This window comes from Ammospiza nelsoni, chromosome 10 (genome assembly GCF_027579445.1).
Source record: "Ammospiza nelsoni isolate bAmmNel1 chromosome 10, bAmmNel1.pri, whole genome shotgun sequence".
NCBI lineage: Eukaryota > Metazoa > Chordata > Aves > Passeriformes > Passerellidae > Ammospiza > Ammospiza nelsoni.
In genome coordinates, this window is record NC_080642.1 from 980,236 (window position 1) to 1,005,750 (window position 25,515).

The 25,515-nt window shown below is 49.6% G+C and overlaps 1 protein-coding gene across 2 annotated transcripts in view; it reads left to right on the forward strand.

Moving 5' to 3' along the window:
• The first annotated feature begins 18,071 nt into the window (after positions 1 to 18,071).
• Positions 18,072 to 25,515, forward strand: part of MME (membrane metalloendopeptidase) — a 35,187-nt gene continuing 27,743 nt past the window's right edge. Inside the window, exons 1-3 of one of the 2 annotated variants that reach the window (XM_059479610.1) lie at positions 18,072 to 18,175; positions 21,602 to 21,771; positions 22,939 to 22,974. In XM_059479610.1, the coding sequence (XP_059335593.1) occupies positions 21,612 to 21,771; positions 22,939 to 22,974 (196 nt within the window). In that variant the 5' untranslated portion in view covers positions 18,072 to 18,175; positions 21,602 to 21,611. Of the gene's footprint in view, positions 18,176 to 21,374; positions 21,566 to 21,601; positions 21,772 to 22,938; positions 22,975 to 25,515 lie in introns of those variants that run through there. The other variant, XM_059479611.1, reaches the window with a different exon arrangement.

The window sequence follows — 25,515 nt, forward strand, 5'->3', positions numbered from 1 at the left end:
CTGTTAAACATAAATTAGAGCAGAGTGAAATAGCAATATTGAATTAGCAGCAAGATTTGTGGGGCGATGTAAGACACTCAGTGTAAGTGTGATAAGTATCATAAGTTGTGATATAATATTTAATTGAAATATATTTCTGTCAGCTGGACACATTAAAAAGTTGAGCGTTTTGTTTGAAAGGGATAAAGTGTGTGTTTGGTAGTTCAAGGAAATGAATACTTGCATGTTAGAGCTGTGAACAGCTCCATCCAAGATGAAACTTTGCTACCAGCACCTATCCTAGGCCCACCAGGACAGGCTGATCCATCCCAGCCCCACCAGGACAGGTTCTGATACATCCCAATCCATCAGGACAGGCTGATCCATCCCAGCCCCGCCAGGACAGGTGTATATCCATCCCAATCCATCAGGACAGGCTGATCCATCCCAGCCCCGCCAGGACAGGTGTATATCCATCCCAGCCCCATCAGGACAGGTGTATATCCATCCCAATCCATCAGGACAGGTGTATATCCATCCCAGCCCCACCAGGACAGGTGTATATCCATCCCAATCCACCAGGACAGGTTCTGATCCATCCCAGCCCCACCAGGACAGGTGTATATCCATCCCAGCCCCACCAGGACAGGTTCTGATCCATCCCAGCCCCACCAGGACAGGTGTATATCCATCCCAATCCATCAGGACAGGTGTATATCCATCCCAGCCCCACCAGGACAGGTGTATATCCATCCCAGCCCCACCAGGACAGGTTCTGATCCATCCCAGCCCCACCAGGACAGGTGTATATCCATCCCAGCCCCACCAGGACAGGTGTATATCCATCCCAATCCATCAGGACAGGTGTATATCCATCCCAATCCATCAGGACAGGTGTATATCCATCCCAGCCCCACCAGGACAGGTGTATATCCATCCCAGCCCCATCAGGACAGGTGTATATCCATCCCAATCCATCAGGACAGGTGTATATCCATCCCAGCCCCCCCAGGACAGGTGTATATCCATCCCAATCCATCAGGATAGGTGTATATCCATCCCAATCCACCAGGACAGGTGTATATCCATCCCAGCCCCACCAGGACAGGTGTATATCCATCCCAATCCATCAGGACAGGTGTATATCCATCCCAGCCCCACCAGGACAGGTGTATATCCATCCCAGCCCCACCAGGACAGGTGTATATCCATCCCAGCCCCATCAGGACAGGTGTATATCCATCCCAGCCCCACCAGGACAGGTGTATATCCATCCCAGCCCCACCAGGACAGGTGTATATCCATCCCAGCCCCATCAGGACAGGTGCTCAGAGGTTCTGTCCCTGGAGGTTCCCTGGCCTCTGCAGCTTAGCACAAGACATCCAGGCACAGATTTCCTTCCAGCTGGAAATGTTTCCCAGCCTGTCCCAGCCCAGCCCAGGACACAGCAGCTGTGTGGTCCCCAGATGGCCACCAGTGACACACCCTGTGCTCAGGGCCAGGTGATAAACCCAATCCAGCCCTGTGAGAGCTCTGTGGAGCTCACCCTCCTCACAGGGAAGAAGACCAACAAAGACTTAGGTTTCAAATATAAAAAGCGCAAAAATACCACTGTGGGCTGATATTTCAGAGCCAATTCAATGGCAGTGGGAAGGGCTCCAGGACAAATACAGCACAGATATTGGGGTGCTGAAGCAACATCCCAGCTCCTGAGGAGAGCAGCCAGAGGACAGCACCATCCACGGAGCTCTGGGAGCTCTGAGAGCTCCAGGCTGGCACAGGCACAGAGCACAGGAGCCCGGGCACAGCCTGGGCACCACAGCAAGGGCAGAGCTTGGTCCCTGTGCCCCTGATGTCCATCCCTGGTGAGCAGGGCTCCAGCTGCAGCTGCTCCCTGCTGCTCAGGGGGAGTGAGGTTTCCTTATTGCTCAACAAAAGCTGCTCTGTTGGGACGCTGTGCTGGGGTTTGTGGTGCTCCTGCTGCCAAACACCTGCATTTATCCAGACACAAGTGCAAAAGAATCAGTTTGTGATTTGTTTCTGCTGTCAGACGCCAGCCCCAACAAGGCACCCAGTGAAACTCTGGACACTCTGCTCTGACACGGGGGTTTGGTGCCTTCACAGCCTGCGCACCAAGAGTGAGCAGGTGAGAAACAACAGCAGCCCCCTGAGCTCAGTGTTGGGCAGTTCTGCATTAGCAGAAGTACTGCAGAATGTTTGGGGGATAATCAGACCCTTTATTCAGTTTTGCTCTTTCTTTTGTACTTTTAATGTCAGTTCTGACTTGCTTCCTTTTATCCATATAGTGAGATTTCCCCCTTGGTTCTATTTGAAGTGGTGTAATTTGTTTATTTTATTATTATTACAGATAACACAATCAATCTGTGTATTTTAAGGACAACTTCATCTGAGACTTGCTCTGTTTGTTTAGGCTGTTTATCCTATTGGCTGAGAAACTACCAGGAGACTCTTCAGAGTGCAGAGCCGTGCCTGTGCCTGCAGAGCAGCCAGCTGGAATTGGCAGCTCTGCACACAGAGACTCAGCACTGCCTTCTCCAGGCCTCACACACCAAAACTGAGCCTCGGCTGTGGCTCTGGGGGCTGAGCTCAGCAAGGTGTGTGACCCTGAGCTGCTCCTTCCTGCAGAGCTGCTGGCATGCAGATGTGCTGGCATGGATGAAGATGTGCTGTGCTGGGATGGAGATGTGCTGTGCTGGGTGGAGATGTGCTGTCCTGGCAGGGAGATGTGCTGGGTGGAGATGTGTTGTGCTGGGATGGAGATGTGCTGGGATGGAGATGTGCTGTGCTAGGATGGAGATGTGCTGTGCTGGGATGGAGATGTGCTGTGCTAGGATGGAGATGTGCTGTGCTGGGATGGAGATGTGCTGTGCTGGGATGGAGATGTGCTGTGCTGGGATGGAGATGTGCTGTGCTGGGATGGAGATGTGCTGTGCTGGGATGGAGATGTGCTGTGCTAGGATGGAGATGTGCTGTCCTGGCAGGGAGATGTGCTCGGATGGGATGGAGATGTGCTGGGATGGAGATGTGCTGGATGGAGATGTGCTGTGCTGTGCTGGGATGGAGATGTGCTGTGCTGGGATGGAGATGTGCTGTGCTGGGATGGAGATGTGCTGTGCTGGGATGGGATGGAGATGTGCTGTGCTGGGATGGGATGGAGATGTGCTGTGCTGTGCTGTGCTGTGCTGTGCTGTGCTGTGCTGGATGGAGCTGTGCTGGGATGGAGATGTGCTGTGCTGGGATGGGATGGAGATGTGCTGTGCTGGCAGGGAGATGTGCTGCAGGTCCATCCAGAGCAGCACTGACACCAAACTGGAGCACACAGGGGGATAAAGGTGGTGCAAGAACAGCTCTCCCAACGGCCCTGGTGGCCCTGGGCAGTGGCACTGGCCGTGGCACGGTGGCACAGGGGTGTGTGGTACCTGCCAGGGCCGCCACAGGGGCACTCACAGCACAAACCCAGACACACCTAGAGCTGGCAGGAGCTGCTCCACTCAGCCACTCTGTCCCCACAGCATGGGAACTCCAACAAGGAATGCAGCAGTGCTGGATTAGCCCTAAAGGGTCCTTTACAAAGGCACTGGCAGAGCCATTTCACCACTGCCATGAACCAAATCTGTACGAGCAAGCCCAGGGCTTTTAATCTGGATTTATGACTCTGCTACCAACTCCATAAACCATCTACAAGCACTTGAGTGGCTGGATTAAAGTCAGCTGTGTGGGAAAGCATGTGAGTCTGTCAGCTTCAATGGAAGCAGGTCCACCTTGCACTGATCCTGACCCTGGCTCCAGAGAACCAACGGGAGCCTGGACACACACGCGGCACATGGAGCAGCTCCAGGTGTGTTTTGGAGAACTGGATGACTCAGCTATTCAGAGGTTTCCTGTGGGATCTCAGCACCTCAGGATGGAGGTGCAGAGAGGCCGAGACCACCCTTGGGGGGCTCGGGAGTCCTGGAATGCTGCCAGAAGTGTCTGGTGGCTGCACTTTGATCCGACACAGGAGATGAGACCTGTATGAAGACTGGGAAGGTTTCACTGGGTGAATGGTGAAGGGATAAGTTAGTTAAAGTGTAAAACACAGGGTTTAGGATTTTGGTACAGGGGGGTCTAAAGAAGTAAGATGGAGGAATTGGGGCGTGTCCTGTCCTTCTTCTTCTTCTTCTTGGCCTCCATCTTCTGTGGTGGTGGTGGCACTTTGGGATTGGTTATTACTAGAAGTGCACCGGTTAATAAGGGTAGAAGGTATTGGAGTAAAATGATAAATATTGTACACGTAACTTAGGGTATGAAGATAAGTGACCGCCCGGGGGCTCGCAGTGTGCCCATAGCTGACTTGCTGTGCAGACCTCTGTCGGGCTGAAAGAAAATCTTTTAGATAAACAATTAATAAACACCGAGACCGAGACAAGATCAGAAGTCTCTCCTCATCCTTTGAAGCGCCGGGCTCTTCAAGGCCATCCCTGGGCCTTTCCAGGCCACCTAAACAGCACCGAAAACCTTACAGTTTCCTGCTTCTCCTCAGGAGTTTACAGATGCTCCCCACAGGACCTGCAGGCCGATCCCACCCTCCCTTCACAGCAGCTTTGTGTTCAGCTGGCACAGCCACTGCCCAGAGCAGCCTGCCCTTAGGGATCCTGCAGGATCAGGAGCTGTGGGTGCTGACAGCTTTCATTCTCTGTGCTGTCAGAGCAAACACAGCCCTGCTCCTTTCCGTGGTGCCAGCTCTGGCTATCACCATTGCAATTGTTCTCTGCGCACGTTGTACTGCACCAGGGTTCTGCTTCACCTCTGTGTAACACAGCCAGCGTTTCTTTCCTTCCCACACCGTGTCCTAAAATAACACTTTTTAAGCCCAATCCCCGTCATTGTGGGGAAAAGTGTGTATGGAAAATTATTATGTTGGGAACGTGTATTTAAACAGATGCCAAAAGCACACAATTTTAAAATAGTGAGAGCAAAGCAGAGCACTGCGGGGTCTGGCCAGAAGGAATCTTCACTCCAAAAAGCTTATTTCATATACACGGTAATTTCCCCAAATAAATAATGCCATAATGCTAATAATGTTTATGGGATGAGATGGATCTCTTCTGAATGCCAGCACAAAATTTAAATTAACTGACAAGAGGCATAATTTACCTTGAGTTCTCTTCATTAGGCACCACTGGCAGCTTCTCCTGAACTAGGAGGAATAACAATTAACTTCAGATGGAAATATGAAATCTAAATTACAGTTGCTAAACCTAAGAAGAGTAAGGAGAAGATTCTATTATAATAAGATATATTCAAATTACATACACAGCACCTTTAATTTGGGAGAGTGGGCTCGTTAGGAGTGACAGAAATGTGGATAGAGTATGAAGTTTAGTATTTCTTTCTATTCCTCAAACAAGCAACACAAGACTGCACCTTGTTTTCTCTCAGTGTTTATATACAGAAAATCCCAATCAGCTTCTCAGATACAGGTACAACCTATCACCCATTCTACTGGGCCAGTTTCCACCCTAAATCTTCCAAGGGTTACTGCAGAGGACACCAGGAACTGTGCTTGAAACTCCAAGGGAGTAACAGCTCCTTCAGCTTCCCACCCTGCCATCCATGATGAGGACTCCAAAAGCAGAGGAGAACTCCTCAGTTTGTGTTACTGGACTTATTTCAGCTGGGGAGCTGCATGACACCCCTCCTGCCCCAAACCACCCTTTCTGCCCCAAACCAACACCCCTCCTGCCCCAAACACCCCTCCTGCCCCAAACCAACACCCCACCTGCCCTAAACCAACACCCCTCCTGCCCCAAACCAACACCCCTCCTGCCCCAAACACCCCTCCTGCCCCAAACCAACACCCCTCCTGCCCCAAACACCCCTCCTGCCCCAAACCAACACCCCACCTGCCCTAAACCAACACCCCTCCTGCCCCAAACCAACACCCCCCCTGCCCCAAACCAACACCCCTCCTGCCCCAAACACCCCTCCTGCCCCAAACCACCCCTGTCACAGACATCTTCCATGGAAAACCCTTTCCTTAGGATTTTTCCTCCTGAGAAGCTCAGAGGCCTCAGGAACAGAATGCAAACAATGGTTATCTGCTGCTGTGGAATGCAACAGGTGCATCTGGGATTGGTCTCATGTGGTTGTTTCTGATTAATGGCCAATCACAGTCAGCTGGCTCGGAGTCTCTGGTCAGTCACAAGATTTTATTATCATTCCATTTCTTTTCTATTCCTTGCAAGCCATCTGATGAAATCTTTTCTTCTATTCTTTAGTACAGTTTTAATATATCCTTTTCTTTTAATATAATACATATCATAAAATAATAAACCAGCCTTCTGAAACACGGAGTCAAGATTCCCATCTCTTCCCCCATCGGGGCCGCTGCAAATTCAGCACACCCCTCCTGCTTACACATGCGTTAGAGTTTTATTGGTAGATCCAGCCCCAAGCAGGACGTGCTTTGAAGCCCTGCCTTTAATGGGGCTCACCCCAGATGTGCTGTGAGCCCTCGGGGGGCCTGGGCACTGCGTGTCCCTCCTTCTGAGAAATGACAGGAGTGTCACCCCCCAGGGATGTCCCACAGCTGGCAGCTCCATGCCCGCGGCGGGGCTCCATGTTCCACAGCATCCCCTTCATCCCAGGCATTGTTCTCAGACAATTTCAAACATCTTCCCTTTGCACTCGGACAATGCCATGTCACTGTTCCCTCACCATGCTCAGCCCACTTTGAGTTATTTCTGCAGCTCACACGGGAAGTGGAATAAACTAAATAAAAATTCCTGGTAAGGACAGCAGCTGAGTGATACAGAACCAGGCCCTCATGAAAGCCATTACTCTGGAACACTTAAGGGGAGGAAAGAATTTATAAGACAGACTAATTTATTTTTTTTCCAAAAGCATGTAAATAATTTATGAATTCAAGCTCTAATGGAAAGCAGGTGGGACCTGTGCTATAAACGGCTGCAGCTCCAGAAAACTGAAATGCTCACTGAATATACCTTGGTAGGACACCACAGAGCACTGTTCTTCAGAAAATACAAAACCCAGAATTGTGAATCTTTGTTTTGGCAGAGGAGGATTCCAGCATGTAAAATTGCATCATCTCAAGTACCACCTGGAAACAAATGGAGGAAGCATGTGCTGTGCTAGAAACTGCTGTAACATTTCAAACATTCTTGTCCTGCTTCTTTCCACTGCAGGCCAGCACAGAGCCCCGGTGAGAACATCTGGGCCAGCACAGAGCATGGCAGGAAGGCAGGACAGACCCAGAGGCAGTCACGTCACGCTGAATGGAGGCCAGGGCAGTGGAAGCAGCCCACGTTTTCACCCGCAGAAACGCTGTTTGCAGGGTTTTGTGGGCGCTCAGCCCCCAGGGACCCTGGAGGCAGCGGCAGCTGCAGCTGTAACCAAAGCAGAGGTTGTGACTGGCACTTGCTGGGGGAAGCTGAGTTGTCGTAAACACATTCATTAATTTCTTCCAACAAAACCAGGCGTGTCACCCCCTCAGGGGCTTCTTTATTCAATCCCCTGGCACCCAGACCCTTTGAATTTAGCAAGTGGTCCAGCCAGGCAAACCATAGAACTTCAGAAAAAACTTCAGAAATTTCAGAGCTTCTCAATCTTCTGAGTTTGAGCTCAGGGAAAAGGAAAACCAGCAGTGGCTGAGCCCTGCTCCTGAGCCCTACCACCAGCACAGAAATGTCACATTAGCTGGATCTGTATTCCCTCCTCACTGTGTTCTAAGCTTGCTGTGTATCTCAGCTCAAACAAAAGGACTTCAGGTGCATCTCATTTTAAGGCTGATGCAAAAAAAAAATTAATTATTATTATGTTGGAAAATCTGATTGTGCTTCACCACCACAAGGTGAGAAGAAAATTAAAAATAAAGTATCACTTGTCAGTATCTTTATAAAAACTAAAGCTGGGAGCTCTGAATGCATCTTAAGAAAGCTGTGAACATCTTCACAAACTGAAATTTCTAATCCTCTAAAATGCTGCAAGCAAAATGGTTCATTTTTAAATCCTCCAAAATTTTGGATTATTCCCTCTAATCTTCACTAAATCATACAAAAGATAATGAAAAGCTAATTTGTTTTAATCACTCCGAGGAAAATAATCACAGAAATCTCTTCCGCTAACTCCTCATAAGTGCCATCTCCCCATAAGTGCATCAGCAAAGATTTGGTGCCTGGCCAGGGGAGCCTCAGCCAAGTCACAATGACTGTGGAAGGTTTCAGTGCTGCTCTCACACAGCAAGGCTGTTCCAGGGAGCACAAACTCCTCAGAAAAACCCCAACAACCACATTTCAGTCTGGTCTCACACACCCTTCCTATTTTAATCCCATTCTGCCCAGTCACCTTATAGATACAGTACTTTTTATCAGGTCTCACACAGCAAGGCTGTTCCAGGGAGCAGAAACTCATCAGAAAAAAACCAACAACCACATTTCAGTCTGGTCTCACACACCCTTCCTATTTTAATCCCATTCTGCCTAGTCATTTTATGGAAGATAAAGTACTTTTTATCAGCCCAGCAGTGCTAAAGGCTTCTTAAGAAACCAATATCTGCATCAGACAGGTGTGAAAAAGCCACCTGTGAGATAAAAGGTAAAATACCTTTTCTTTACTGCTACCATATCAACGATGAATATCTGGATATCTGACATTAAGTTATCCCAGATGCAGCAGGCTGTTCCAGGAGTGTTTCAGAGCATAGGATACACCAGACCTGGGAAGACGCAGGAATAAATATTTATAAACACTCTTGTGAATTTTGTTTTGGCTCAGCCATCAGAGCAGAACATTATTTACATAGTAAAAGCAAGCTCCTATCTGTAAACAAAAACTAATGATCAGGGTGATGATATATGCTGAGGGCAGAGGATTTTTGTCTCAGGTAAAACAAACAAAACTCATAAAGATGAGAGCAGCCAGTCAGTGAGAAAGGAGGAATAGTGTCACACATCCCACAGTGTGAACTGTGCCCAAAGCTAAAGAACAGCTGTAAATGATGCATGAGCAGAGACAGCATTCACCTGAAACTGTCAAGAAAAGCCTGAATAAAATATAAGGACAAAAAAAACCTCTCTATGAAGAAATTGTACACTGTAAATGGAAAGAGCTGAAATTTCACAATGTAAGCAGTCAGTTGATGCTGCATTTGGAATGTAAAGGGCACAGATGGGGCTGCCCCAGTGCAGGTAAACACTGCTGTGGGAGCTCAGGTGAGCAGGAGCTGCAGGCACAGGTGTGGAAATTCCTCCTCATACCCAGAGCTCAGGTGAGCAGGAGCTGCAGGCACAGGTGTGGGAATTCCTGCTCATACCCAGAGCTCAGGTGAGCAGGAGCTGCAGGCGCAGGTGTGGGAATTCCTCCTCTCACAGGAGCTCAGGTGAGCAGGAGCTGCAGGCGCAGGTGTGGGAATTCCTGCTCATACCCAGAGCTCAGGTGAGCAGGAGCTGCAGGTGCAGGTGTGAGAATCTGTCCCAGATTCTGCCCTGCTGGGGATTCAGCCCAGGCAGAGCCCAGGGAGGGCAGGGCTAGGGCTGAGGATGATGATGATGATGATGATGATGCTCCCAGCAGTGAGCACACCTGCAGGGCTCTGCCTTTGGTCCAGAGGAGCTGCCCCTCCAAATGACAGGATGCACAGCACGCTCCCAAAGGGGGAGTTCTACAAGGAGAGACCTCAGAGCATTCCCAATCCTCTAAATCACGCACACAGGATAAACAGAACAGAAGTGAGACAAGCTCAGCACACTGTGGGGGTGTGGAGTGTTTTACAGCCATTGTTTTGCACCATTCCCTCACCTAAATCAAGAACAGCGGTGTCAGAAATAATTCTTTAAAGTATGAAAATAAACAAAATAATTGTACTAGTTGTGAGCATTGCTGAACGTTTTCCAGAGGAAGTCTTGCTGGACTGAAGGTCAAACTCTAACAGTGGTCTAAGAAAAGAAAAACTTAAAAGTCCATGAAGACATGTGGAAATTACATCAATGCATGACTGTATTTCATAAGAATCCTCACAGAACAAATACTACTATTTCCAGTCCTCAGAAGCGAAGAATGCATGTCACAAATTTCACACAAAGTTGAAGCAAGCGTGCTCTCCAGCCCTTCACACGTGGTAGGTGAGTGGTGTTACCCCTACAAAAACAAACACCAGGACCTCTGCCTGGCCACGGCAGCGTCACCAGGATGTCCCCACAGTGATGGGGCTGGCACACAGAGCTCAGCTGTCCCTGGCTGCTCTGCCCTGGCTCTCCTGGTGTCTCTGGGGGACAGAGGAGCTCCGGGCGTGGGTGGCTCCAGCTCCTCCTGCAGCCACCCCGATCCTGCAGCCACCCCGGTGCCCAGCTGGGCTGGATGCTGTGCCTGCCCCATTTCCTCCTGCAGCCACCCCAATGCCCAGCTGGGCTGGATGCTGTGCCCCATTTCCTCCTGCAGCCACCCCAATGCCCAGCTGGGCTGGATGCTGTGCCTGCCCCATTTCCTCCTGCAGCCACTCCAATGCCCAGCTGGGCTGGATGCTGTGCCTGCCCCATTTCCTCCTGCAGCCACCCTGGTGCCCCAGCTGGGCTGGATGCTGTGCCTGCCAGCTGGGCTTGCACTGCTCCTGACACCTGCCCCGAGCCCTTCAGCCCTTTCTAATCCCTGCAGCAGCCCGTGGCTCTTTCAAAAGCCAATTTGCTGGAGAGAGAGCAAGGGACACTTTGTGCTTGGTGTTTGAACTGAAAATTTGTTTTCCAGAAGCTCTTCACATTGATAGCTTTGGCTGTATTCTGAAATCTCCCAGTGTGACACACTGAACTGTGGGATCCTGCTGCTGCTGTCACTCACAGAAACCCAAACTTGCCTCGAGCTGGAGAGCAAGGGTATAAATGCAGTGTAATGCCAAAGATATTCATGGAATTCCCCTGCCCACAGGTGACAGAGCTGCTCTCAGGCTGTGTAAGAGCAGCAAGAAAAGCTCACTGTGGCTCTTGAATACATAAAACCCAAACTGCCAAGGCCAAGGAACACTCCAGCACTTGTCTTTCATCCCACTCCTCCCAAGGTCAGCATTTTTAGAAGCACATGTTTGTAGTGCTCAGGATTCCATCACTGAAGTTATGCTGTAATAGGTACACAAACAGCTGAATTTATATCCTGTATTTAAACAAGACTTAAACTCACTGTAACTTCAAAACCTTCCACAGGAGCAAATCAATTTGACATGAGCAAGTATCCCTGGATTGCTGCAGTCAGGAGATATGGGTATGGACCCAATCCACTCTGAGATCCTGATATACATTACACCTACAAAAAAATCTGAATTGGAGTTCAGAGACCAATTTCACAAGTCAATCCCACTGCTGATCCAAAACCAGACTTGGATGGGTCAAATTTCCAGAAAGTCCTACACTCCCTTTCTGCACAGGTAAGCAGAGGAGTTTTTATCACCATGGTCTTTTTTCAGGGTAATTATTGAACAGAGAGAAGAAAGTTAATTATGGTTTGGGTTTCTTTAACCTGGAAGAAAAGCCAGCAATTTTGTGCTACTATGAGAAAACTTCCCCGTTGTTTTCTGCCTTTCCTTATCCTCCACCCTGCCCAAGCTCAGAGACACGGGGTAGGGGGAGGAAGGTATTTTTGGGTTAGATGTAATTTTCCCTTCCTCTCTGGAAAGTAAACAACAACAGAAGCTTGTGCTTGTCTCAGTTATGAGTAAAAAATAAACCAGGACTTCATAATAAACTCACCTGGCATTTAGCAGACACGGATCTCCCCAAAACACAGAAAATATCATGCCACAGAACCTTGTAAGTGGCAAACAAGTATGATGGGGGAAAGCAAAGTCTTCACAATGTTTTTGAACACAATTACATATTCCAAGATCAGAAAGCAGCAGCAGTCACATATACCTGCAGTACAATGCATACACAGAGCCTGGCTAATGTGTGATTTATTATTCACGTCTTATCAAATATGTAAATGTGCATTCTCATAGAAAACACACATCATGCACTCGAAGCCAGGCATGTGTTACCAAGATGATGTTGAACATTTATTTCTGCATTTCAAATTATGAAATCTGTGAGACTTCTCCTTGTTCTTTACAAAACAAGTAGTTTTCTAATTCTCATCCCTCAGTTCTATGTGTATTTTGAGACATCCTAGCTCCCTGCCAAAATCAGTGGTGTCTTTAAAACTTCTTAAGGAATGTAATAGGTCTGGAAACTCTTAGTAGGCTACTAAATCCCCCTGTAAACCCTGGCAAATTCCCAGAGTGCCCATTCTCACAGGGATACATGGCCTAATTACAAACCCATTAAACACTGCAGGTTCAAGGGTCTGCTTTAAGCCTGCAATTATTTGATCCTCCTCACAGTAAAAGCTCCAGTGAAACAGAGACAGGCAAAACAGAGCCAACAGGAGAGGCAGAAGCAGGATCAGAGAGCAGGCAAACTGAAATTGTGAGGAAGTGAACAGCAGAGGAAAAAGACCAAGCAGGGAGGGATCCTGTGGAGCTGCCCCTGGCACAGGTGTGCTCACCCCTGGCAGCATGCAATGCATTCATCTGCTGTGTGATGTAACACATGAGCAGTGCCAGGGCACAGAGCTGGTGCCAAAGGAATGGAGCAGCTCTCTGTGGCTGGGCAAGGAGCAGGGATCCTGTGGAGCTGCCCCTGGCACAGTGTGCTCACCCCTGGCAGCATGCAATGCATTCATGTGCTGTGTGACATGAGCAGTGCCAGGGCACAGAGCTGGTGCCAAAGGAATGGAGCAGCCCTCTGTGGCTGGGCAAGGAGCAGGGATCCTGTGGGATGAGCTGCCCCTGGCACAGGTGTGCTCGCCCCTGGCAGCATGCAATGCATTTGTTTGCTGTAACACATGAGCTGAGCTGTGGGAATGCTCAGACAGTGCTCAGTGTGCAGCTGAGCACACCAGGCACGAGCACCCACCCATTTCCCAGGGCTCAGGCACCTCCTGCTCCTCGTGTCACCCATGGGGCTTGGACACGGGCCCAAGGAAGGCAGGACAAGTTCTCACTGAGACAAACAACAGAGATTTCTTTTCCCACATTCACACATGCAGCACATTTGCCCTTCCATATTTTAAGACAGAAAATGTAATGTAAACCGTTAGGAAAACCTCTTGGTTTTCTCTCCCAGATGTGCTGTCTCAGTGTGGCCTGAGAAGGATGGCTGGGGTCAGGACAGCTCTGCCACTGTTCTGACAGTCCAGAGTCAGCACTTTTGCCTCTGCATTTTCCATACTGTACTTGTGCCACGCAAGCCTTGTACTTTGTCATTTGACATTAAAAAAGACCAGAAAGAGACATTTAAGTCATGGACTTGATTCAAATGATCTCATGGACAGGGCTGTGGAGCCAGCTAATCTGTGGCATTGAAACACAACCTATTTTTCTTGCTGGCTGTTTGCTCATGTCATTTGGGTGGTGAAAAGAACCTCTCATCCAGGACGCCAGTGCCCTGCAGTCCCAGGCTGTGGCATTCCCAGGTGTGTGGCATTCCCAGGTGTGTGGCATTCCCAGGTGTGTGGCATTCCCAGTGCTCTGCAGCCTGTGCTGTGGCATTCCCAGTGCAGAGCAGCCTGGGGACGCTGAGGGTGTTCACTCCTTGGGCTCTCTGTGTCCCCAGCAGTTCCACTCCTGTTTTTGCTGGAGTGAAGGCCTCTCTGTGCCTCTGCTCCTTTTTTCCTAGAGCTGTGGGTTTAAAGGTAACCAGAAAAGTGTGACTGAGCCTTCTCAACTGTATTAGCACTGCACAGGAAACCTGTGGTTAACAGACCTCAATTCTCTCCTCTCCTTTTCTTCTGTGTTTGCACCATTGTTCGTTTTCACTCCATCTGCACATGCAGCTTTACGTCCCCTGTTTTGACCCTCTTTTTCCACTAAATCACCCACTATTGTCCCAATAAATTTAACTCGTGGCTCCTGGTAGGGCTGCAGAGACTCAGATCCCCAAAAAGCCTGTTAGCCAGAGCTAACTGCAGCAATGTCTGTGGCTCTTAGGCAAGCTCCAAACCCGCCAAAACACAACAAAGCAAACAAAAACACCAACAAACAAACAAACAAAACACGGGGAGGGGGATTAAAAAAAAAAAAAAAAAACACCCAAGCTTTTCAGCCTTTTCAGCCTTTTCAGCCAAGCGCTTTATCAGGCTTGCAAACACCTGCAAATCACTTGCACTGCAAAGCCTGTCGCCTAACAAAGACAAAGCTTTGTAATACAATACAATTAGACCTGAATAATTTAGGCATTGAAACAAATATTTTGAGGCCAAGACTGTTTGCTTTCCTGAATGAGAAATTACCCAGGCTTGGATTCATTACAGACCTACTGAGAAACAACACCAGAACCAAAAGAGGAAATGCTCGTGTGGAGAGACTTTACCACCTCAATTCTCACAGTCCAGCTGCACTGAACATGCACAGGGCTCAGGAGGGAAGGCAGGAGGTTCCCCATTTTCCTCTCCTCTAGCAGAGGACATGATGGGGAAGGGACCAGCAGGGTTGAGAGACGTGGTCTCACTCACACAGGCTGCACTGATATTAATTGTTCCTTGAACCCTGGCTTTGCTGCTTTGAAAGGTGAGCTTTTCCAAAAGGAACTAAATACAAGTACCAAAAATGTTGTTTCACAGTCGTGTGAATGAGTCCTAATGTCACCCAGAGGTCGTTTGGGGAATGAGGTGATGCTGTGGTCCTTTGGACCAACAGGAGGAGAACACAATATTGAATGGATCACTGGCTTTTCTAGACTCCATGAGGAAATCCAGTTGAGCTATTGGGATACAGTTTGCTTTTCTGAAGGCTGGACAGTGAACCCATTTCTGTGTGTTGTTCTGAGCTACTTGTGGGCCCAGATTTTGGAGCAGCTTCCTTCCCTAGCCAGATTTATAAGGGATACTACTGCTAAGTATTGCCAGCTCTTCTCAAATCAGCAGCGAGCAGAACTCTTTGTTTTTTAAGGACACAGATTTAACAATAGTGTGCTCTTCCACATTAACTCCCTTTTGTTCATTTTCTGACTCTAAATGCTATGTTGAGTGTTATTTGTTTCTATAAATTTACCTCGTATTTGTTTCAGCCTGGTGGCTGTGCATCAGAAGCCCAGAGGGGTCCGTGAGCAGCAGTGCCAGACCCTCCAGACTCGTCCCTAAAGGATGAAGCTGCACACTCTTCCTCCTGCTCCTTCCCACAGCAAGATCAGAGCAGCACACCTCAGCAAGGTGCTAAGGGAAAACTATTTACCCTTATCTCTGAATTCGAGGGTTCCATTGTTTCTTTCCATTGTGGGGTGAACTTTCTGCTGTTGGTTTGCCTCTTTGTTTTTTATCTTGGTGAAATCACAGAGGAAGCAGAGGAAGGTGAGTAAGAGGGGAGCAAACACTCAGTGTTTAACTGGAATCAACACAAGGGTCAGCTGCTCCTTGGGTCACTGGGCCTGCCCTGGGGAATCTGCAGGCCATGTCCACGGGCACAATGAAGATACAGCTCTGTCACCCCTAGAATGCCAAGGGATTATATTAGTTGCAGGTTGGCTAGTCCTTCTGGGCCTAGTATTTTGTATCAGGAGAGGTCCATTAGGTGGGAGGCAATGCTTTGTCCTCCGTTGAGGAATTTGGTCATGCTGAGGCAGTGGATTAAAGGGTTAATGTACCCCAGGGATGTGGAGGTTGGAAAAGCCCTCTAGGACTGTCCATTCCCCCAGCACTCCAAGGCCACCAGTGACCATGTCCCCAGGTGCCACATCCACACAACCCTTAAGTCCCTCCAGGGGTGGGGACTCCTCCACTGCCCCGGGCAGCTGTGCCAGGGCTGGGCAACCACTTCTGGGAAGAAATTCTCTCTCATATGCAAACAAAACCTCTCTGGCAGAACCTGAGGCCATTTCCCTTTGTCCTATCACTGTTATCTGGGAGGAGAAGAGACCCCACCTCAATGCTGTGTCCCCTGCAAGGCTCCCTTCTGTGACTGCCCGCAGCAGCAGAGATAACATTGTCCTCAAGAAGCAGGTCTCACTGCTGGCTTGCTGGGAGCTTTCCCCAGGACAGACCCAAAGGAGTCTCAGTGTTTGGCTCAGGGATCACACAGCCTGTGTCACCCACGCTGCTCTCTCCTTCCAAGCACGGGGCTCTACAGGAGTGGAAACTCTCTCCCTGCCTGTCAGGTACGTCAGTCCTCTTTGGGCTATTTACAGATTGCCAGACGAGTGCCTTCCTTTTCTCTCTCTTTGTGGTTCATTAGGCAGTTCTACTTTTTTTTGGTTCACCTAGAATTTTTGAAGCAAGTCCTTTTTTTTTTTTGCCATTTTAGTTCAGTCTGTTTGCACATCACCCTGCACTTCCCAAGCTTTGTTCAGTGGAGGCTGTGCAATGGGCACCTGGTTACAAAATCACATGCATTTTTAATGCCTCCTCCAGTCTTACACTGCTTGGTGAAATCTGCTATTGTTTAAGGCATCAGGTAATGACAGGAGGGACCTGCAGGAGCACATGGCTTGTCCCAGGAAAAGGACTGGAACTCTGTAAGAATTACTGCAGGAAAGCGTGAACGTGGGATATTTATAATAATTTGAACACTGATCCTGGAAAGGATATAATCAGTATTTCCCCCACTCCTCTCTGTAAGAAAATGAAGTATTTTTGTTCTCTAGACCTCTCGAAGTTTTTTTCTTGCCCATTTTTGACACTTCTATTGCTTCTGTGGTGAATAAAACCTCCTTCTTCAGAAGTTCATTTCGCAAAAGTGCTTCATTTGTACAGCTAATGCTCATCTTCCCGTCCTCATTGCATCTGCCCTGCAGATCACTCACTGGGCAGTCCCATAAAGAAACGGGGATTCAGTTTCCACCTTTCTTGGCAGAAGTTACCCCTCTCAAGCCGCAGACATTTTAGTGTGTGTAGCCGGTAATAAAAGATTTCAGAAATTCCTGCCATGTCTGCCTCAGAGGTAATAAACCTCTAAAGGAACGCAGCAGAAAGCAGTGTGGTGTCTGGTTTGAATGAGAGGAATGACTGCAATTCATATTGTTGCTGCTGATGTTTGTCAGTCTCTTAGTAAAAATGAAACTTAATGCAGATGAAACTTTGTAAGAATGAAACAAATATCGGTGGCAGAGAAATCTTTTCACAGCGCTCAGAGCTGCCTGTCCGTGCAAGAAGTCACAGCTATCTCCCTCCCAAGGAGGAATCACTCGGTGAATGAGGATGCAAGATCTTGCAGAGCGTATGCGACTGCATTAATTTGACAAAGGCGATGAGTGCGCACGAAGCAGGCACGGAGGCGCAGACATGCGGCCGCTCCATCCCCTCGCATCCCCTCCTTTTCCCGAGCCTCCCGGGGGAGCGGGGCGCGGGCAGGTGCGGGGCCGCTCCATCCCCGCTCCATTCCCGCTCCATCCCCGCTCCATCCCCGCTCCATCCCCGCTCCATCCCCGCTCCATCCCCGCTCCATCCCCGCTCCATCCCCGCTCTGCCCCGGCGGGGGCACGGCGCGCCTCGGGGGCGGGCGGTGTTTGTTTGCTCCCTGCCCCATCGCGCTTTGATGATCGCCGAGAGGAAGAAGCCTTCAGGTCAGCCGGAGAACTGCTGGCCCGGCGGCCGGCGGACAAGGGCTCCTTTGATCGGCGGGCAGCGGGAGCGCCGGGCTCGGATGTCCCGGCCGGGCGGGAGCCCCGCGGCGCCGCCGCTGCCCGCGGGCGCTGAGCGCCGCCGGCCGCTGCCCGGCACAGCCCCGCCAGCCCGAGCCTGAGACCCGGCCTGAGACCCAGCCCGAGACCCAGCCCGAGCCTGAGACCCAGCCTGAGACCCAGCCCGAGACCCAGCCCGAGCCTGAGACCCGGCCTGAGACCCAGCCCGAGACCCAGCCCGAGCCTGAGACCCAGCCCGAGCCTGAGACCCAGCCCGAGCCTGAGACCCAGCCCCAGCCCCAGCCCGAGCCTGAGACCCAGCCCCAGCCCCAGCCCCAGCCCCATCCCCATCCCCATTCCCAGCCCATCCCCAGCCCCATCCCCAGCCCATCCCCAACCCCAGCCCCAGCCGCAGCCGGCGCCGCCTCCCCGCGGGCCCCGCGGGCGCGGACCCGCCGGCTCGGGCCGTCCCCGCCGCCTCCGCCCGGCGCCGCCCGGGGATGTGCGAGGCGGCCCCGCGGCCGGAGCCCTGCGAGCAGCAGCGGGTGAGTTGAGTGCGGGACGGGGCTGCGGGAGCGGGGCGGCACGGACGGACGGACGGACGGACGGACGGACGGACGGACGGGGCTCCGCAAGCCGGGAGCTGCTAGCGGGCAGCGGCGCTCCCCGAGCCGGGACGCTGGGGCTGGGGCCGGGCTCGGCCGCGGGTCGCAGCCCGGGAGCCCGGCCCGAGCCACCCTCGGCGGGCCGGGACCGGCCCGGGCAGCGGCTGCGGCACCGCCGAGCGCCCTCCCCGCCCAGGGCGGCCCGGCCCGGCCTTAGGCGCCTCCCCGGGGGCCGGAGCCGCGCTCCGAGGGCTCCGGGGATGCGCAGAGCTCCGGGGACGTGCCGGGATCCGGGCTGTGCCTTGCTCCGGGGATGTGCAGAGCTCCAGGCCTGTGCCCTGCTCCGGGGTTGTGCTGGGCTCCAGAGCTATGCCCGACTCCCGGGATGTGCCGGGCTCCGGGGTTGTTCCCTGCTCCGGAGCTGTGCCCGGCTCTGGGGCTGTGCGTGGCTTGGGGAATGTGCCCGGCTCCGGGGACGTGCTCGGCTCCAGGGCTGTGCCCGGCTCCGGGATGTGCCCGGCTCTGGGGCTGTGCCCGGCTCCGGGATGTGCCCGGCTCCGGGACTGTTCCCGGCTCCGGGGCTGTGCCCGGTTCCAGGGCTGTGCCCGGCTCCGGGATTGTTCCCGGCTCCTGGGATTGTTCCCTGCTCCGGGGCTGTGCCCGGCTCCAGGGCTGTGCCGGGCTCCGTGCGGCGCAAGAGCAGCAGCCCCCGCAGGCTGCCCGGCGATGCCCCGTGGCACTGCCCGGCTGGCACGGGACAGGCTGCACAAGTTAATGAAAACACAGTGAAGTATTCCTGTGGTGTACTACGTTTTCTGTGGAGGCGACGCTGGGAGCCGAGTAAGCCACAAATCGATTTTTACTAACCCGTCCCAAAACCAAAAGCTGATGCATTCATTAACTCCTTGTGCCATCTGGATCAGCATCAGTCGAAACATCTTCAGCTCCCTGTGGTGTCTAAGCTTTAGCAGGCAGAGCAGAGGGGATCACAAAAGCACCAGAGAAGTGTAAGAAAACCAGAATACCGAGGCTTGCATCTGCTTAAATTATTCCTACAGTTTCGCTGTGCTTGCAGTAGCACATAAAGCAGCTTCTACCTGGTGGTCGTTAATGCAAACGGATTCAACTCTCCAAATAACTAGAAGCAAAAATTAGTCTGATGCCCTTAGACGCGAGGAGCTCTCCTGCAGGAACAGAAAGATTAGCTCGCTTGGAAAACGTAGATGACTGCAAAGAACATATTTACACATGAAAGGTGCAGTGTTTCCTGCTGCTCTACGGAACTGTATTTTCAGCGCTCAAAGTCACCGCCAGAGTCAGGAGATAAGCATCATTGCTTCAGTGAGGCTCCAAGTGCTCAGAGCATTCCGGAGACTGGCCACTATTTAGTCTGTATAAATAACTTTTCTTTTGCTGCTTAATATGACTGGAAGTGGGAAGGGGATAATGGTTAATTTGCTTTTTTATTACCTACCAATTTCTAGCTCACAGTTAATGCAGGGCACATCTCTCACTCTTTTGCACGTTTCAGTGGGATTTCAGTCCTGTGCCTCAGAGACCACTGGCTCATTTGACCAAAAATCCTGTTCTTCAGAGAAAAACAGCAGCTGATGAGGCACATGAAAGTAGTTGTGCTGGTCCCTGCAGTGCAGAAAGACAGAGGCTGGGCAGACCTCAGGATTCATCCTCCTGAGCCGTGGAAGAGCTGCAGTTCTGGCACTGCCAGCCACCTCCTGCAGCTTCATGTCCCAGGAGCAGTGACAGAAGGGCAGATGAGACACACAGAAATAAAATATCCTCTCGTTTATGTAGAGGAACAGTGTGAGAATGTCCAGTGAGCCACCAAGACAGGTGTTGGTAAACCCATGCAACATGAAACCTCTCTTACTTACATCTGTAGAAACCTCTCTTACATCTGTGGGATATTGGCCATCTTTAGTTTATTAATAAACACTTTAGGGACCTGTTTCTGCAGCAGAGGAGCCTCATTTTAGGGGAGGTGGACATCAGAGGAAGGAAGGGATTATTGGAAAGTAAGGAATGTGAATCAGGCAGAAAACTAAGGAAAATAATCAGGCAGGAGTCCAGTGGAAAAGCAAAGACTGGAGATCAGAGAGACTGCAGCAGTTTGAGGAGAGTTTGAGGTGGGATGAGCACAAGGCAGCAATAATACAGCTAAGCCAGTTTAAAATAATGAAGTTCTGAGTCTTAGACTTGTCTGGATGCAGAGCCTGAGAATGGTCCCTCACTGACATATGGGGAGAGGGAGAGGATGTAAGGAGGGCTGACCTTGGTGTGAGGGGTCTGCTGAATGTAGTGTTCCCATTATTTACCCCAGTGAAATTCCCATATTTTTTACCACTGAATGGCAAGGGTGTGTACTGCCTGTGGATGTAAAGAGCCCCAGGAAATGCTGGCAGGGATTTCATTGTGAAATACTGAGAAACGCATTGCTGTGTGTGTAGGGATTGGCATCCCAGCTGGCGGAGGAAGGTCTGGCCCTGGATGAGTGGGAGCAGGTGAAGGGAGGGCCCAGAGCTGCCGCCACAGCACTGCAAAGGTGTCCCCGTTCCCTCTGCAGAGCAGGAGAAGGAGAATCTCCAGAGCTGCTGCCGGGGCTGCGCGAGGGAGCGTGAGCTGTGCCAGCGGCGTTGCGTGACTCGCGAGTGCAGCGCTCTAACCTCCACAGACAGGCTGCTCGCAGCTCCTCAAAAATTGCTGTGAACGCTCACTGTCTTCAGTGTGAGTCTGACAGGCTCCCAGCACAGCCTGATTTTTTTTTTCTATTTTTAGAGCCAGCTGTAAAGCTGTAGTCAAGAACTGCTTACATAATATTTTAGAAGTGACAGCGAAGCACAATGGCATATTTTGACCTTTGGCATTAGATAAGTAATTGGCAGGTTAAGTTAATTTTTATTCAAGCAAAGAGACTTGCTTTTTACTGCTTGTGAACTCCTGTACCTTCACACAAGATTAAACCCCACGGGTACATTTTAAAAATAGGTTTTGGTTCACTGGCCTTCCTTTTCTGTGTGGTGTGAAGGAAGCTCCTCCACGTGAAGGAACTCCACTCTTCTGCTCTCCATCCATGACACAAAGTGCCTGGTACGTGAGTGTGAGTGTGTGTGAGTGAGTGTGAGTGTGAGTGAGTGTGTGTGTGTGTGTGTGTGTTTGTGTGTGTGTGAGTGAGTGTGCACGGGCCTGGCAGAGGGCAGGATTCTTCACTTCCTGACTGACAGCTCTATAGTATTACAAACAACAGGAAAACTCACCTAGAAAACACCTTTGTTGTGTGCAGTTGAGGAGCCGGTTTCGAGCCTGTGACTCAGGGTAAGTGCCCAGTGAATATTCCCTTTTCCATTCCAGACACTGGGTTATGGGCAAGTCAGAAAGCCAGATGGATATAACTGAAATGAATACTCCAAAACCAAAGAAGAAGCTGGGATGGAGTGGCCTGGAAATAGGGCTGGCTGTGGTGGTGCTGCTGCTGGCCATCGTGGCCGTCACCATGATCGTCCTGTACGCCACGTACGACGGTGAGTGCAGGGGGCTGCCTGGGAGCAGGCAGGGGAAAAGGGGCTGGGATGGATGAAATGTAAAGCTGCTGTGCCTGGGAGCACAGGTACAGGCAGAGAGGAAAGGGCTGGGATGGATGAAATGTAAAACTGCCACACATGGCTTGTTGCTGGAAAAACTCCGAAACCGCCTCTTTCCAACTGGGACTCGGTGGATTCGTTTGTTCCTGCAAAGTTGGGGTAAACACAAACCATCTGCTTGTTCTGACTTAGGAATACTTCTGTTTGTAATTAATGCTTCAGTAAGCAACGATCCCAACAAAGAACAACATTGCTGAAGAAAACCAAACTCCAGGGCTCCCTTTGTGTTCCTGTTTTTCCTTTTTCAGGCTGTTGCAGCAAGGACTCTCAGTGAGTGTAATCATCCTGAGAGGCTTTGTGCTTCAGTAGCCAGAGCAAAATAATTTCATTCAGGGGGAAATACATTGGTAATTTTTGGAAAAGATAATACAGAGAAGCTAAAACTTCCATCTAGGGTCAAACTAGAATTTTTCCTTATATTGGAATTAAGTGGTTTTTTATAAATTTTGAAGTACTTAATAGTTGTGCTTAAGCTTTTTATTGAAGTATAGTTCAATTATGGGCTGGAAAAATACCATTGTGGGGGAAAAAAGAAAGTGTTATTTTCAAAGTCTCAAAAGGAAATATTTTCATTTTCCTGGATCCTGTATTTTGTTCAGAAGACTTCAGAGTGAATGTCTCAGCATTTTCATATAATTCCTTGAAAATCCTTTTGTCATTGTAAAGTATTGCTAAATCCAAACTGGCTTTGTCATTCTCTCCAGTCCTTGAGCTATTTTTCTCTAAATTACTTCTCTGTTATAAAAATAGTATTTTGCCCACCTCCAATTGATGGGTCATTTTCCTCTGATGACTACAAAAATTCCACATGATGAGTGACTAGCACTGAATGACCCTAAAGGGTTGAAGATGATGGTATTTTTAGAGCCTGAGCCTATAAATATTCCCTTACTGACTGTAAGGTGTCCATTCATATTATCTTACTGTACAGTGCCATTAAGTTGACTGTCAATGGAAATATCTACAGTAGATTTTATTATATTGACATTGAGTGAATAAGTAAATAATTAAGTAAATTATTAAGAATATGACTGTATTCTCTTTCAGATGGCATTTGCAAGACACCAGACTGTATCAAATCAGGTAAGAATGAAAATACATATGTTTTTAATTAATTTATGTGGTTTACAACAAAGTTGCTACCACGGAATTCTCCCATCTAACTGCAGACAAGTATGGCACAGGGAAGCGTGGGTCTGTTCCCCCACATGATTTCCTTAGCATAGTTCTTCTGCAAAAGTAAACTCTCGTGCTGTGATCGTGTCAATCTTACAGAGCCATCCTCCATGTCCAAAAATTCTGCATGTAATAGTCCGACAAGCTGCTTCATCCTTCAGTACAAGTGCAGCTGTTAAGGGAACCCAGGTACAGCCCCATGGAGGCTCCAAAGGGGCTGATCCACAGACACCTTCAGACTTGCAGATACGGCAGAAACAGCGCAGGAAATTCAGTTTATTGGGGCTGCAGGTCCTGTTTCAGCAGCTCAGCCCTGCAGGGCAGCCCCTCATCCCAGGAGCTGAGATTGCCATCAGCATGGGCCACACACAGGGTTCATTTCAGGTTATGTGAGGTTTATTATTTCCATCACTGTCTGCTCCCTTCACTTCCAAGGTGTTCCTCTCCCAGCATGAAAGCTCATGCTGTGGTTGGGAAAATGATCCATTTAATTCTCCAGCAGATTGGTTTTAATCTCTGATGCTGCTCCTTTCAGCTGAATACGCATTGCTGCAGGGGAGTCAGACAGACTGTGGGATGGTGAATGAACTCCAAAAGGAAAAGCAGGAAAAGTTTGGAGAAATGAGGCACAATGTAGCAAGAAGTGCCCAAAGTAATTAATCAGGACAATCTTGCTCTTTTATGCTTCTGTTAAATGCTTTAACAGCATTTAACCACTGGAAGGGATAAAGTGAAGATACTGACAGAATTGATTATTCATTCTGAGAGAAGAGCTGCAAATAGATGACCAGAAGGAAAAAAAAAATGTAGTAAAATAAATAATGAACAAAGAAAAAATGTAATGAGAACTCATTGGTTATACCCAGGGTAAATGCCAGTAACTGCATGGCACTGTTGTCCATGGATTTGTGAGGCCACTGCAGTGTGGCACAGGAAGATCCAATGCAGTTTGTACATTTGAGCATTTTTTGGATAAGCTGACACACTCTGATGACTTCCCTGGGCTCAGGCAGCACAGACTGATGGAACAGGCTGGGATTTTGGTCCCAGTTTTTTTTAGTCTCTGTTTCTTACCTAGGTAAGCATATTGTTTTGCTCCTGAATCCTCCCCAGGTCACTGGCTGCTTTGCCAGCTCATATTTCTTTATTTGTAAGCTATTAAAGCAACAACTGGCAATCAGGAGCACTACAGTAAGATTAATCATTACTAGTAATTGATATGAAGCTCTACATTCTTGGTGCCAGAGTAAACAAGTGACAGTAGGAACAAAGCCCAACACTGGTTTGTCACAGCAGCACTGAGCACTGATCAAGAGTACACTGGGAATTACCTGTATTTGTATAGGTATAAATTCACCTGGATCAGAGATAAAATAATAAAATATTTGTAACATAATCGATTATAATATATAACTAATTCATAATTAAACATAATTGATTATAATATATCCGTGGTATCAGCCAAATAATGAATGGTTATCTGGGGGCTCAGGTGTGCAAGCAGCACTCTTGAGGAGAGCGTTCTGCATGTCATACTCACTGTATGTACTTCCCCTGCAGCCCTAAATGAAAGACCACAGTGCCCACAGCTGAGCTCTTCTGGTACTTTTGCAGTGTTTAGGCTTTAGGTTCTGATAAAATTGGATAGCTGATACTGGCTGGGCTGGACCTTGGAGCAGGAGGGCTATGGGAGATGATTATTTCTGTGTGGCACAGAATTTCTGTGTGGCACATTGAATTACCCAGGTGCTGACTCCAAGCAGAGCAACCCGACTGCACAGTTCAAGGCAGGTTTGATATTACACTGTTAATGATTTCTCAGATTTAAGAAAGACATAGCTTTCTCCTGGCTTCTGTTGTGAGGTTTTTCCCAAAGGACAAGTCAGTGGATAAGGGCTGTATTTTCTTGGTGTCAGGAGATGTTTCTGTCCTGCTGTCAGTGTTTGGCAGGGCTGGGTGTCCACCCCTGGCCGGGAAGGTCTGTGCTGCTGGACTGACACGTGCCAAGGGCACCCAGGGGACAGGGATGCCCTTCAGGTGCTGCCCAGCCTGCAGAGAGATCAGAGGGACACCCTAAAACAGGAGGTGGTAGGGATAGTTACAGCCTTCCTCTTTCACAGCAAACTGGTGGAGCTAGGACAGGAATAAACTGCAGCATCCAAAGCACTGCCCTTCCCCTAACTGAAACAGGGAACAAGGGCAGAAACCAGCACCAGGGCTTCCACAGTCCCAGAGCACTTGGGGCTGCAGCAAGTGCCACAGTTAGTAAGAGCATGACTGAATTTCCCAGTCTCTGGCTGTTGGCATGATCCTGTGTCCCTTCAAATCAAAGTCACCCTGAAGCCATCGACTTCAGCAGGGAAACCATCACTAGGAGGCTTTGCATCTGTTTCCACAGTGGGTTTTGTGCTACAGAAGCAGTCTGAGGTCGCAAGTGCACCTGTCCAT